The 16073-nt window shown below is 38.6% G+C and overlaps 1 protein-coding gene across 1 annotated transcript in view; it reads right to left on the bottom strand.

Annotated features, from left to right (window-relative positions):
- MACC1 (MET transcriptional regulator MACC1) overlaps positions 1–13893 on the bottom strand; it is a 36670-nt gene extending 22777 nt beyond the window's left edge. The window contains exon 1 of the mRNA XM_056485424.1: positions 13774–13893. Within this exon, the coding sequence (XP_056341399.1) occupies positions 13774–13776 (3 nt within the window). The 5' untranslated portion in view covers positions 13777–13893. The remainder of the gene's footprint in view (positions 1–13773) is intronic.
- Between the last annotated feature and the right edge of the window lie 2180 nt (positions 13894–16073).

The following is a 16073-nucleotide window of genomic DNA, read 5'->3' as shown; positions in this document are numbered from 1 at the left end:
CTGTGATCACAGGTTTTTAAGTACATGATACCTCCAGAGTACTCTATATTTCATTACCCTGATTTCTTCTTCTCTTTCCACTAAGTTAGACTTTTTCTCACATCCTGCTGCTTGCAGGAATGACACTGGGTCTCTAACTGAGCAGCTTGCCTGTCAGTGACAAGAGGAGATAAAGGCTGAGACATCTGCCCACAAGCATGGCTTAGAGAGGGCTCCCAACCCTGCACAGCATTTATCATGTCCTTCCCTGGAAAAGGCTCATGTCTGAGTCACCACAAGCCACCTTTGAGCAGGATAGACATGAGCTGGGGTCTTTGAGGACAGGCAGCAGTGGTGGGGGACAGAAGTAGTGGTAGCACAAACTGAAATCCTTTGTATGCCTGAGTCACTGGGGCATGGCCAAAAAGAGGGAAAAAAAAGATTCCTCTGTCCCAAAGACTTGATTCTGGCAACACTATTCTAGCTTTTCCAGTTAAATATAGAAAATAGCCCAGTTACTATCCAGCCAGAAAGCAAGCAAAGGATCCACTTTCCAGACAATCAAACCCACGTCAAGTAGTGAAGTAGTTCTTCAGTTTTTCCACAGAAATGGGCAATCAGGCACTTCTGAGTTACATGTTTCATAGAAATAATTACTTTTAAATTAAAGGGCTGAGCACAGGCAGGGAAGAAATCCCCCTTGACTTTCAACATTTAAACATCTCATCTGACCCAGTGATGTGATAAAAAAAATCCTACAAGAGCTGCGCTCTCTTCACAGCGTCAGGGCAGAGCAGAATACATCAAGGAAACCACCCACAGAGAAAGATCAGTGTTTTAGTTTCTTACAGCTCTTAATGCTTTTGAAATCATTATTGTAATTAATATTAGCAACAGACTCTGAGCACCCAAATCATCTGGATATGTTGCAAATATGTAGGAGGGTTTTTCTGCTATTTCAGTCTAAGAATGATATGACAAAGTGACATGGCTGACACTGTGTCAGGATCCAGTCTTGAACATCCAACTGTGGAAGTAAATTGCCTGTCAGTGTGCTGCCTGGATAGCAACACTTCATTTGGGATAGGTGTAGATGAAAGATGCATGAACAAAAGAGGCAATGAGAGCCTTGCAGGAAATTGAACCTGAAATCCAGGCATTTAAAAGGTGCCTTTAGGCTTTTGGTGCCCTGGTTTCAGCAAATTGAGGTGAGTGCCCAGGGAAGGATACAGGGGGACACCACAATGTGCTGTGCATTTGATGAGATGAGGCACTAGAAAAGCTCCTTTCCATGAACATGACAGAATTCTGCCTCAACACAAAGGAAAAGCATGTCAGAAAGTCTGTACTGTCAGGAGGACCTTTCCACACAGAACCACTTTGCTTTGATATAACTTGGAGTGGGGACAAAAAACCCCAACACACATACCAACCAAAAAATGAATGATCACAGTAGCACACATGAAGAATTTGCTTTGCAAGGTTTCAGCTATTTCAGGCAAGCTTTCAAAATACATAAACTAGCAAAAAAAGGTATCCCAATTGTTTAGGGCAAGAATGGCATGGTGAAGAGGGAGGAAATATGTCAAACACTTGTTCCATTTCTCTTGGGAAATATAAAGAAAGATAAATAGTGAGAGGGCAGAAACAATGGAAAATGTGTGGCACATGATCAGCTCAACATGGAAAAAAGAATAATAAAACAGGCAACTACTTGTTTGGGAAAAATAATTATATTAAATATAGTAGAAGACAGTAAATCCATTTGGCAAGGATTCCTCTGTTTATAATTAGAGGTTAGTTCAGAGAGTTAATAACTGCAAGCATAATCATTCTTCAATGCATCCACAAATTACATTTTGCTCTACTTGACTGACCACATAACAGACACAGGGAACATGCACCAGCACAAATAGTATGTTTGATGGATTGCAATAATACTCACAAGGAAGGACTGTTACCTATTTTTTGTGTATTGATCTGTTTTGACTGAAGGACTTGTTTAATAATCCTAATACTGTATGAAGATGGCAAAAAGAGCATCAGAGAAGGAGTTTTAATCACAGAGACAGCTTCCAAGATACACTGCAGAAAGTCAACTTTTCCTTTGTTGCTTTTTATGGCAATTACAGTTCCCAAAGTTTGGTTGGATCTTTTCTCCAGAAGTGAGACATCATTGCATTTAAAACATTTGTGCCTGTGTTGTTAATAATAGTCTGAGCTGTCCATTAAGTTACACCTGCCAATATTTTAAAGTTATTTTTGACAATGTAATTTTGAAGGAAAGAAGGGAGGGGAGTTCATAAAAATGCATTTTGTTCTCTAAAAGCCAAAAACAGCACCTCTCATTATACTGCAGACTCTCCCTTTACATAACAATCACTCATGCTCTTGACAAGAAAAGGCCCAACTATTTCTATCAGCTAGGATATGTGTTTAAATTAATAGTTTCTCTACTAATGAAGGATATTTGAACCTCTGAACTGTTCTCTCACCTACTATTCCTTAATAGTAGTGTTTACTGAATACTTTCACTGAAATAATATGACTGCCAGATTGAATATAAAATGGTAAAGATCCAGCAACAAAAATGAAGTCAAAGAAAGATAAACTGCCATGCAATATCAGGTCCCACTTAATGATCCATCTCTATTTACAGAAGACTGCAAATTTCAGAGGAAAAGGGAAGAAGTCCTAACTATGAAAATGAGGAACTGCTACTTCCAGTATTGCTGGTAGTTTTAGAACCAAAATGACAGAGATTCGATTTGGAAAAAAGTAAATTGAATACAGTGTTTGTTGTCCCTGAGGGTCTTCTTATAAAGGAGCAACCAAGTTCAGGAAGATTTGAGGCAAGAAGTTTCCAATAAATTGTATGCCTTTATGTGTCTAAATTTAGTTTTTAAATCTAGCTGCTTTACAGGCTCATTCATTGAACTGTCTATTCCTACCTGTTTAGAGGAGGGCATCTATACTTCTGGTTGTTAATGTTTGGTGCAATAAGCAGAATAACATCCACTTTTATGCAGCAGTTATGGTCATTCTTCAACAAATTTCTCTTTACAGAAGTGAAAGCAAGATGTGTAAGAGATAATTGTTCCAGGTCTCTTCTTTCTCCCATCCCTATAATCTTTAACCACATTCCTTCTCTTCACTGCACCACAGTATCCAACAGTGTTTTCAGCAGCCATTCTCCTGGTGATGCACACCATTAGTCTAGATGCAGTACCTCATGGAAAGCCAGTTTTCCATCCAGGAAAACCACACAATTATATTGCAACTGATAGTGTAAACCACTGGAGGCATCTTAAGGCTGTGCATTCTCTGGTCCTGGCTCCCTGAACAACTCAGACACAGAAGCCATTCCTGAGGTTCTCCCCAGAGAGCTGGCTGATCTCCAAAATCAATCAGTGAAAAGTTTGTACAACAAATGGGATGCCACATCAGCCCAGGCATTCCTGTGCTGACTTTTATCTCACATTGTCTCTATTTCCCCCAAAAGCAACAGCAGAACTCCAACTTGCTTTTCCTGACATCCCTGTCCATCAGGTGCTACAGGCACCCCACCTTCCCACTGGTTCCTGCTCTTCCTTCTGAGCCAACATCACTGAGAGCAAAATTTCATAAAGCAGCTGGGAGAGTTGTAATTGCTCAGGAATAGTGTGAACTGGCACTATACACTGATGGGTGCCTAATGATGCAAGAAATCTATCCCACACAGCTCTGTAACAGCTTTCCATACCATTTGCCATGAAGAAAGCTTAATGTTAATAATAACTTAATGTTAATAATAACTTAATGTTATTTCTTCTCTGCATTTAATATGGCAGTGTGGAAAGATAAAGAAGGCATAAAGCTGTTGCTTCCCTCTTTCTTATTTCCTTCCCTATCTCCACACAGGTTCACTGCCTATGACACTGTTAGAGATCTTGAGGGAATGAGCATAGGACAGAAAATGAGGACATCAGTGGCTCAAGGTGTATGACAGGAAAAACTCTCCACTCCAGTCACATGTCAAAAGGTTAAAAAAAAAAAAAATCAAACCAACCCTTAAATTATCATAATTTTTTTCATCCTTTTGAATAACAAAAATAGTCAATTCAGTTGCAGAAAAATTTTCATTTGTCCCAAAAACTCCCGCTAAAATACTAAAATAAAAGCAATGGCTGAAGAGATGTAGCCACAAATTGCTTAAAAAGTTGGACTGAAGGCAAACTTATCAAATTCCCAAAGCGAGTCTCTCAGACACCCCTGCAGAAAATCTTCAGGACAATAATTCAGAAATTATATTGATTATACTCCATCAATTCAAAATATCTGCCTAGATTTTATTTCAATTTTTCTGTCTCAGCAAGCTTTACTGTTTTCCACCCACAGTTGAAGTTATTGCTTTTCCAGCAGAAGTGAAAGGCTGTAGATCAGTAACTCTCAGATATAAACACAGAATTTATACAGTATATTATGCCCAGCTTCTCCCTTGGCCCATCCCCCCTTCCAATTAAAAAAACAAGCAAACAAAAAACCAAAAAAAAACAAAAACAAAAAAAAACACAAACAGAAAACCTAAACCAAAACAAACCCACAACTCCAACCCTTCTTCCATTTTTCCAAGAAATTTTACAAGCAGAAAATTAATTTTCACCAAGAAAAATGGTGAAAGAACTGGCAACTCTTAAGCCTTCTGACAATCTCAGTTCAATCCTTTTTTTTTGCCTCACCACTCACAGACACTGAGCATGCTTGCCTTTCAATTTTATACAGACCAAGTAAGTTCAATATTTTATACTATTTATTCTTTGAAAAATTGAAGCTCTTGGGTGGCATTTATCATCTAAACCCACCTCTGTATCCATGTGATGCTCCACTCACTAGAAAGAATAATCATATGGTATACAAAGTGAAACTGCTCTATAGACTATTGTCAGACTGCAGAAATTACAAAAACTTGATTTGAGACCACCAGGATATTTAAACATCATGCAAAACCACATTAGTTTTGCAACTACTACTTGGAAATGAAATCTTCATGTGGGGTCTGGAGTTGTTTTTTTTGACTGGTTGTTTTTTGCAAGCCTGGCTTGCAGGAGGGGAGGATAATCTCTCCTTGCTGGAGGAAACTACCAATAGTGTCCCATACTACTACTGCAGGTTGAAAGGAACAGATATCCCCCTCAAATATCCCTAAACAGCCCAGGATACAAAGTCCCTACAGGTGCCATTTCCTTTGGGATCTACATTTCTGGAAAGCTAGACTTTTTCTAGCTGGCCTGTTTCAATCTGATCAGTTCTGCTTCAGACAGAAATGAACCAAATACAATGTTAAAAGTGAAATAAAATAAAATCCAGACCTCACTTACAATAGCTTTTTAGTGCTTTTAGTGCTAGTTAGGAACCTGAAGGCACCTGCCATGTGTTAGCTCAGAGATTTCAGCCTGTTCAGGGACACCTTCCAAATGCCAGTCCTAAAGAAAAGCTTTTTCTGATCTCACCTTCAGAAGTTTACTGTCCTTGCCCCATTTGTACCACAACGTGGGAGGAAGAATTCACAGCCCTTCCATAAGGTCACTGACTTTGATGATCAAAGCATTCCCTTACCCATCTCACCTCCTTGGCAGCTGCTCTTGAGTTTTACACCTTTAACTAGCTCCTACACCTCAAGATAATAAGATTCAAAATGTGTATTTTGTTATGTGAAATACTGCAGAGTATATATGTAAAAATCCACTGTTTAGTTTTTCCTAACCAAATTTGCTATTTTGTGTTGGATTTATTTTTTTTTTTTTCCCTAGAAATCAACGTTTACAATACATTTACAGTGCAGTTGAAAGACTGTTTAGGTCAATCAGCTCACTCCTACCATTGCACATATATCCTTATTATCACTGTCAGTGGTTCCTTGATTAAAGTATACAAGTGTCATGATGTCCTAAATATCATAAACATCCTTTTAACATTTAGCTTACAAATAGCAAATCAAACACACACCTTGATGTGCACCTTGATGCATGACACCAAGCAACTTTGCTTAAGGCATTTTTCCTTGGCTCTAATGAGACAGGAGACTCCTGTTATTTGTTTTATCTCTATCCTACAGACACATGTAATCCTGATTGTGCAATTTATTGAACGTGTTTTTCAGCCTCCCTCTAATGGAAATTATTCATCTATATTTCAGGTCACTGGTGACAAGCAGATATTTGCAGAACACAAGATCCTCCAACAAAGTATTGTCTAATACAGAAAGGGAAAGGACAGCATGAAGTATGACAATAGATACTCAAATTAAATGTATTCTGCTTCCAAACTTCATCTAAACTTTAATTTGGCAAATATTCTTGGAGGTGCATGGTCCAAAGGTTGGCCAGCATGAAGTTAGTTTAGGTCAGCTCCTGACAGATCAACACCAGAACCTGTATAGGTTCCTCCATCTGTAAAAAGTAGAAATATGTTCAGCTTTGCTCAAAACTTGAAACATTGTGATCTAAACACCTTCTATAATGTAGTGGCTTTCTGTTAGCTATTACACAGCTATGGCGTCCACCAGAAGTGAAAAGTATCACAGAAGGTGATTAACGAAAACATAAGAAGATATTTGCATAACATGGTTCAAGTTCTAATCTTCAGAACTTCAGGAGATTTCACTGCACACCAAGAAGTGATGTTATGCCCCAAAAACCTTGATAAATGTAACTAAAGAGTTTGCTCTGTTGTGAAAAGTGATTTAGATCTTATTTTACAGTGCAGATTCGTCTCAAATTGCTGATTTTAACAATATTTTAAAATGGTAAGTCACTGTCTATCATCATCATTCAGTATGTTGAATCACTAGCATCCACGTAGGTAACTTCATTTTAAAGATCTTCAGAGATTAGTATTTAAAAAACCTGAGGCTTAACCCATAATCCATAAGTGACTGGTAGAGATGTGATTTGCCACCTAGGAAACATTTAGGTTTTTCAGCCTCACAGACTTATCTGTGCCAAGACACAGTTTTTGGCACCACAAGCATAAAAATCTGGCAAACCCTATGGTTGATAGTTTCAGAATCAATAAATTTTATTTATTAATAGATTTCAAAGCCAAAAAAAAAACCAAACAAAAAACAAGAACAAAACCAAAAATCATCTTTTCTCTTCCTATGAAGAATCAAGGCCATTTTAACAAGCTGCTATTGTGGACAAATTATGTGATTGTAACAATTTTTATGGAACTGAAAATGTTAAAAAAAAATTAAAAAAATAAAAAAAATTCTAATTCTGAGCCTCAAAGATTTTGTTTCTATCCTGCTGGGACTCAAATCAGGGTTTTCTTTTACTTTTTCATTGATATTCTGGTAGAACTAACTGGAATAGCATCCCTCTGGTAAGGATGGGATTGTCTGTTCTTGATGGGATTGGCTGTTCTGTCCAAAAAAAGCAGAGCGTCATACCAGCAAACTGATTGTTTAATGCACAAGATAAGGAAGGGTATGGATGGGGCTGGGGGGAAATGGAGATAGAAAAATTTACTTATCATCAAGTCATAGAATAGTTTGGATTGGAAGGTTATTTGAAGGTAAAATTGAAGGTTAACTAGTCCAAACTCCAAACCAAGCTGGGAAGACTAAACCACAAAGATACTGATAACCATATTCCAATGTCTTCCACCCCTACTGTAAGAATTGTGTAAACATGTGCTAACTCCTTGAAAATCCATCTCCAAACAACTTGTGCCAGACCACTCAGAAAATCAGTGAATGAGAACAGGACTCAAAAGTGCCACGGGAAGAGAACTGTCACTAAGACTAAAGGAATGAAAATAATTGTAGAAATATCACAAGAGCCCTTCTTTCGAGTGCTCACACCCTGGAAAGGCAATTACCTGAAGCAAGGCAGGTATTTATAATACCTCCTGGCAGCCTTTGACTCTGATATGTTTGTCTTCCCTTTCCATCTATGAGCAGAAATCAGATACAAGTAAACTGTAGCTATGTATAACATGTAGCAGAAAATTACTGATGCACACACACACATTACAGTGTTTCTCTCTCCCACATCTTAATTTTCCTGTTGAAAAGATTTAATAGTAGCCAAACTTAGAAGTCTGATTTTACTTATTGAGAAAAAAAAATTGCAGTGGTGGAAAATGCAACTTCCATTAAGTTCAGACTCCCAAAACATTGTCCTTCTGTTTCTGCTGTCATTTATTACATGAGATGAGGAAGTGTCTAGGGAAGTTCTTACTTGTGTGGGGAGCACGTGAGTAGTGCACACAATGCCTTTTGCTGTGTGTTTTGTGACTACAGTACAATTACTGATTAAAACAAACCAGGGAATTCCAAGGTGCAAAGGACTCTCCCACTTATTTTCCTGATTAATAGCACTTCTATTCTCTGACATGTTAGCATCCACTGCTCAGTGCAAGGAAAAAAAAGGAAAAAAATAGAAGGAAAAAAATAGAAGGAAAAAAAATAGAAGGAGAAGGAGAAGGAGAAGGAGAAGGAGAAGGAGAAGGAGAAGGAGAAGGAGAAGGAGAAGGAGAAGGAGAAGGAGAAGGAGAAGGAGAAGAAGAGAAGAGAAGAGAAGAGAAGAGAAGAGAAGAGAAGAGAAGAGAAGAGAAGAGAAGAGAAGAGAAGAGAAGAGAAGAGAAGAGAAGAGAAGAGAAGAGAAGAGAAGAGAAGAGAAGAGAAGAGGAAAAGAAAAGAAAAAAAGAAAAGAAAAGAAAAGAAAAGAAAAGAAAAGAAAAGAAAAGAAAAGAAAAGAAAAGAAAAGAAGAAAAGAAAAGAAAAGAAAAGAAAAGAAAAGAAAAGAAAAGAAAAGAAAAGAAAAGAAAAGAAAAGAAAAGAAAAGAAAAGAAAAGAAAAGAAAAGAAAAGAAAAGAAAAGAAAAGAAAAGAAAAGAAAAGAAAAGAAAAGAAAAGAGGAGTCCCTGAGCAGAACAATCTGTCATTACTCATGTCTGAGACACTATAATTTCACACAGAGCAACAGGTAACAATTAGTGCTACAGGCATTAGGGCAGTCCTATGAATAAAAAGTCCTATTTCTTGTCTCTCTGCAGTTCCCCACCCCTCCCACCTTTACAAAGATCCTGCTAAAGCTGATCAGAAAGTGGATCAGATCCTGCTAAAGTGGTTCAGAATGAACCCAAGAAGGTTATCATCACATCAGAGCCTTTTCTCCAGGGCTCAGAGGTCTTTTGTGAGATCATGTATGAATATAAACAAACCACTTCAAAGTCTCATCAGTTGTCCCTCTTCCAAATTATTTCAGACAATGTCATTTCCTTTTAATCACGCAGCTTAGTGCATGTAGAAAAACAGTTTATTTTCAATGTAAATACGTATCCAAACTTTGGTCCCATTTAGGATCATGGGACAGAAATTAGGCTCTAGGATTTGCTACTGATGTGTCACGAGCTTTACATTCACTCTTGAAACTTTTGTGATTTTTTACAGACATAGGCTCAGGTGAGAGCTTGAACAACTCCTTGTCAAGTTATTACATGAATGTTTTGTGATACAGCTTATTCACCAGGGGAAAGGAGCTGCTTCCTTTGGCATGATCACAGGATGGCTGGCACAATGGACAAGCAAGGATGTTGGCAGTTATTAGTAGGTAAAGATGAAACCTTAAATAATATCATTATATCTAACTAGAGGTCAGTGCAGATTAAAGTATAAACCAACATGCTTTAGAATCATTTGAATCAATGTAAATACTTGTGAACCCCCATTTAATGCAGGGAAGTATTATATGCCTCCATGGAGAGAGAGACAGATTAAAGAATTAGTTCAGAGCAAGCCTGGAATGGAAGAAGGGTCAAGCCTCCCAAGTCTTCAAAGTATTAGAAAAGAAATGAGATCATGTGGCATTGTGCTTGAGGCTATGCCTGGGCTTGGGGATGCCATCTGACTGGTGGCTGGCTGTCTGGCTGCTCCAGAAAACAGCAGTCCTGCATCTCCTTTGCATCCACACTGGTGCTTATCTGGTCCCAGCAGGAGCTGGTCCAGGCACAATGACTCAGTGTCCTCCTGTGCTGGCCTGCAGGAAACAATGGCTGGGTTTGAAGGGACTGCCCCATCCTGCAGCACACAGCCATTACCAAGCTTAAATGGAGCTCAGGGAGTTGCCCAAAGTAAAGTGGCAGCTTTCAACCTCACAGGTGTGCAGCAAAGAGCACTAAGGTTTGTAAGTACTTTGAGTGTCCAGTGAAGGCAGACTTCCTCCAATAGTTCAAAAAGATCCTTTCCCAATTGAGGGAGCTGAAGAAAATTGCAACATAGTCTATTCTTTACATTTTGGACTCAAATAATTGTCATCTAAAGTCTTTTATAAATACACTCCCCAAACATAAGGCCTCAATTATTCTCTTCTGGGCTGTGGGATTCCAGAGCATGTCAGCCTGCAGAGTCACTCACACAGCAAGGGAAAAGCACCATATGATACAGTTTTCAGCTAAATACTCAGCCATCCTCTCCTTGATCAGACTGGCTTACAAGGTGAAGTTCAGCTGTACAAGAAAAAGACTCCTTCTCTTACAGTAATTAATCAGTATGTGCCTCCTGTAAAATTTCATGTACCTCCAAACCTAAAAACTTGCTCATCACCAAAAGGACACCAAACCAGAGCTCAAAACCTAAAAACTTCCCACGAGCTATACAATTGTTTCTGATGCTTTCAGTGTTTTCAAAGCCCTGATTCATCTCACCCCTGCTCCTTGGTAGGAATGTACTGCAGTGACTCCACATATCAAAGTACACAAATAGGCACTTTGAGGAAATTCTGGAGGGTGGAAAGGGAAAGTCAGTGGAGAGTGATTTGTTCACAAACCAAAATTACTGAGATTGTTAACACTAGAGCAGACTATGAAGAACTACTGGAAAGCCTAATAAATCAGACAGCATGAGATCAGGTTTGTTGTAGATAAGAAGAGGTGGTCTCAAAGCAGCAATTTGAAATTATTCATAAACGTTGATTTCTAATCTAGCTGTGATTTCTTAGGAAAAGCTTAAGCATAACCTTCAGCAGTTTAAAAAGGATGTGCAGAAATGCAAATGGGATATTCATCTGTACTGAGAAGCAGATAAAAAGATGATAAAATATTGCAGGGCTAATTGAAGTACATGTTTTCCATTAGTATATGATATCACCTTTACTCTGGAATTCAGTTTCTGAAAAAAACCCACTTATTTTCTCCTGAAATGACAAACTTGAAGGAGATGAACTGAAAATTCTTCCAGAAAGAGGGCAAGAGATGAGAAGAAAAGGCTTCCACAGAAGCTAAAAAGATCTAAGGTAAAATTAGACTAAATGTTTGGGGATAGCAACAGTATATGGGACACCAGGAAAGGATGATATTCAAGTACCTTTTTTTATATTTCCAAATCATGTTTTATTTCCCATTGTGGGATCTTTGAAGTAAATTACAATTCTATGTGGTAAGAGAAGTGATAGAAGAGCCTATAGTTCCAGACAGAATTATGCTTATTGTTTTATAAATTTTATTGCAAGTATGCACCATGTTTGTGGTGTAGAAATATGATGAACTACAGCTGTCACTACTTCAGAGTTCAGCTCTTCAGACAGGAGGACATCCTCTAGAGATCATCAGATTAGATTGACTAATTGGCTGCTCTGTCCAAAAAAATCCAGTCTTTTGACTTTTACAGCAGTGTGATTTATATTTTTGCACTGTATCATATTTTGTTGTTTTTTCCACATATTTGTATCCATATTTCGTGGATGGACTTCCCTGCAGGGACTTGTGCCAAAGTTTACAGTAGTGTGAACACATGTAATTTCTCAAGGATCTTATCTATTTTGAAAAATAGAGAGGAATAGCATCCAAATTCAGAGACAGTGAGCATCAAAGTGTTTTTTTTCCCTTGGATACCATTCATAGATATCTCTCATAGATAGTCCACCAAACACAAATATTCCTGGGCCAAAGGGGGAAATCTCTACAAAAAAAAGGGTTACAAAAAAACAATAAATAACAAAGAAGTGTGTAATAACAAAGAAGTGTGTAACTGAACCCAACTAGCCATTCTCATAATAACAGGAGAAAGACAAGGAAGCAAGACAGCACAAGAACTTAAACCAAATATTTAAATGCTAAATAAACCTTCTACTACAACTCATTGCTGTGGCAAATCCAAAGAAGGACAAGAGAGTTGATGAAGGGTGTACAACACAAGTATTTTGGGGAACAGCTGAGGGAGCTGAGGTTGTTTAGGCTGGAGAAAAGGAGGCTGTAGTGAGGTGTGGGTGAGTCTGTTTTCCCAGCTAACAAAAAAACAACACAAAAGGAAATGGCCTCAAGTTGTGCCAGGGAAGGTTTAGATTGGATATTATGAAAAAATTCTTCACCGAAAGGGTTCTCAAGCCTTGGAACAGGCTGTCCAGAGAAGTGGTGGAGTCACCATCCCTGGAGGAATTTAAAGGATGTGTAGGTGTGGCTCTCAGGGGCATGGTTGAGTGGCCGACGTGGCAGTGATGGGGTAATGGTCAGACTTTATGTTCCCAGGGGTCTTTCCCAACCTAAACAATTCTTTGATTCTATGACTATGTAATTAGCCTGTTGAACACACTCCCACAGGATATTGTACTATGTAGTTTGGTGAATACAAGTGCAGGTGTTCCTTGTTTTGAATGTACCCAAGGCAAGCTCCATTCTCTGATTCTGACACGTCACTAACCAGCTTGAACTTGTGCTGTTAATCTCCTTGTGTATGTCCCACCCACCACAGACACCGTGGGACTGCTTCAGTGCATTAGCTCAGTGTCAGAGCCTTTTATACTAACTACTGTCAAAGGCATGGTTTTGGGCCAGGGAAAGTGTTCCTAGTGTGGCAATTTGCATCTCCCAAGGTCTACCTAGTACAAATAATTCCTTTACTTCTTCTCTCCTTATATCACTTACTCAGGAGGACACCTATTTCCCTTTCATAATAATGCCAGTCAAAAACTATTCCCAAGATGTCAAAATTTTGATCTTCTTGAAGAAAAAAGATGTGTTAGTTGAGTGGTAATAACAGGTAGGGAAAGAACAAGAACTGATTCTTTTTTTGTTTTTCACTTAAATCTTTCTATTTTTAAACAGACTGGCCAGCTCTGCTTGTTATTTTTTAGCCACAAAGGGAGTTGGTTCAAGGTATGTCAGCATGATAGGTCTTGCCTCCATTTAGGCTGGAGCTATTACCTTTCAAGGATTCTTTTAATCGAGAATGAAAATTTTATTGTTCATTAGTATATGTGCTCTTTAAACTCTCTTTTTCTGACTTTTAATGGCTGCCTTGTTTGCAGGGAGGATTGTTAGGGGGTGTTCACCATTCTGATCTCACAAAGCCGGAGGCCAACCCAGCAGCTTCATGTGTGGACTGTTTTAGTTCATACAGTGCTTCAATAAAACCTGACCAACCAATCAAAAAAAAACAAACCTCACAGAGGTGTATGATACACACAGATCTACAGCAGCTCATTTCACAGAAGTAAAAAGAGAAGGTGAGCTTAAGACTGATTAAAAATTTTAGGAAGTTCACCATTATTTATGCTCTCAGCAAAGGCAATCACCAGCCCTTAGCAAGTGCCTTTCTCCACACATCCCAAATCACCCTCGGGTACCATATCATGCAATTCAAAATGTACATAAGTTCTGCACCTTCTCCAGTAGCACCTGGAATTAGCAATGGCCAAAAGATAGTATTGGACTGATGCAATAGTACTAGGCAAAAACTACTCTGATATTTCAGATCCTCCAATACATTTTAAATATAATCAGCAAAAGATACTTGAAAGAAAAAAAGGTAACTCACCATTCTGGAAACTAAGAGCTTTTCCCTAGATCCAAGTTATGTTTTTGTTCAAGACATCAGTGGTGTTGGAGGAGCACTCATTCCTGCTCTGGCTTTGGAGCAGTGGCGTGCTCAGGGTTCAGGTGGTGCTGGAGCACACCTGGCGAGCCTCCCTCTCCGAGTGCTGAGCAATGCCTGCTGGAATGTGCAGTCTGGCAGGAACCTGGCACTGCTTGCTCAAACAGACAGGCCTGAACCACGGGACTACATTACCCATAATTGCCTTGAGCTGGTTTATGATTACACCTGAAACCAGGGGAGGTGGTGTGGAAGTTTCACCTTAGGGGAGAGAGAGACGCGCAGAGCAGCAGGAGGAGGCATGTGCTCCTTGTGTGCCCCTGGAACAGGCTGAGCATTTTCTGCTCTCACAGACCATGTTGCAGATATGCTGAATTGCTGGGAGGGGTTCAGAGTGGCCTTCTGATTAAGGTCAGGTTAGAAATAATTAGGTTTACTGGCAGTGAATTCTGTGACTGAAATTGCTCGAACCTGTACGACCGGTTTAGGCATCTCCCTGTATGTGAGAGAACCAGACAACTGGATATAAGGAAGCAAGAGAAGGAGGGGTGGCAGTGGCCTAGCATATCTACAGAGAAGGGAATACATTGACATTTGGCAGGGTAAGGAGGAAAATCTTCTTTTTTAGCCCCATGGCCTTTAGGAAATAGCAAATTTTCCCATATGTTATATTGCAGGTGGGTTTTTCCCAGAGATTCAAGAAATTTGTAGAATAAACTTTAGAAGGACAAAGGTTACAAGAACAGACAGATAAGAAAAACGTGCCAGGAATGTCACAGGGACTTGGAGAAGGGATGATTTGCCTATCCTGCTTTTATTTGCTACCTGTGGTTTTATGACACTTAGGGCTTACAACTGAAACTCCCCATTTCATGGAAAGAGCTTTCACAGGCTTGCTAAACCTGCATCCAAAAAGTTAAAGTATAACTTAGACATGATTAAAAAAAAAAACTGAGAAAGGCAGAATCTTGCTTGTTTATGAATAGTGTCAATTGGTGGGCAATTTCTACCAAATAAGCAAACTGCCAAAATCAATGGTTATGTTTGATCTTACAGAAAAGTGGGGTGAAACTCAGCAAATAGTTTCATCCTGAAAAAAATGAAGTTTAAATGGCCAAGTATTTCAACTAATTGTTCAATCCATTACAGCACCATATAGAGAACTGACACTTTCTCTCCCAATCCAAAAAACAGCCTTTTCCACCTCACCATATGTGATGAAGATGAAAAAAGGGATGCTCCATCTCCAAATGATTTAAGCAACCAGATGGATTTTTGAGAGAGCTTTAGCCTATTGTCAGAAGCAGGATGTTAGAATAATATAGCATGGTTATTCACTTTGTGCTAAATCTTCCAGTTACAGAAAAATTAGGTGATTTCTACTACCACTGCTTCTCTAAAGGCAAAATTTGGAAAATCAAGATCCAAAAATATAGGAAAATAGAAAATGTAAGACAGATAAGCCCTTTCAGACACCAGGAGGAGAAGAGAAAAATTTCCAGTGACATTTAGTGGCTTATCCAGAACTATTAACAAAGCAAGTATTTAATTTTTGTTATATGTTTCATTTTTCTGAGTTCTTTGAGTTTTCTCGAGGCAAGTATTGTCTATTATATGTGTAATTTGTCTAATACTAATGACAATGACAATCCAAACCAGTTGAAACTCACTGTCATATTAATATAATCTAATAATAAATTAAGATTTTGGTGACCTGAACTCAAAATTTCAATCCCTTCTCTGTTATCTCAGATTAATCTTTAAAATTTCTGTTTAGGTAAGGTACCTTTCCTAGCCTTCATTTCCCTGAATGGACCATTACTTCATAAAAGAAATGTTGGTTAAAAATAGAAGCATTTTCAGAGCCAGAGGTTTTTAACAATCCATTCTTCTGAACAAAGAGTAATTTAAAAAATATTAGTGGCATTTTACCTTAAGCAGAAAAACTTCAAGTTTAGGCTGATGATTTTTAACATCTCTTTTTATAGGGACGCAACAAAACTCAATTAAAATAGTATCTCTCCCAGCTGTTTCTCAGGTAGAAAATGAGTTTAGAACCCATAAAGCTGCAGCTGGGACCCTGCTGACTCAACATAATGCATCTATAGGATTTGAGTTGATCTCTGGGTCTCATAAAACTATAGAATCATAAAATGCTTTGGGCTGGACATCTTGCACAAGATCAGGTTGCTCCAAGTCCCAACCAACCTGCCCTTGAACACTTCCAGGGATTGGGCATCCAC

Source organism: Oenanthe melanoleuca, chromosome 2 (assembly GCF_029582105.1).
Source record: "Oenanthe melanoleuca isolate GR-GAL-2019-014 chromosome 2, OMel1.0, whole genome shotgun sequence".
Classification (NCBI taxonomy): domain Eukaryota; kingdom Metazoa; phylum Chordata; class Aves; order Passeriformes; family Muscicapidae; genus Oenanthe; species Oenanthe melanoleuca.
The sequence above is the reverse complement of the archived record's forward strand: the minus strand, read 5'-3'. Positions and strand labels throughout refer to the sequence as shown.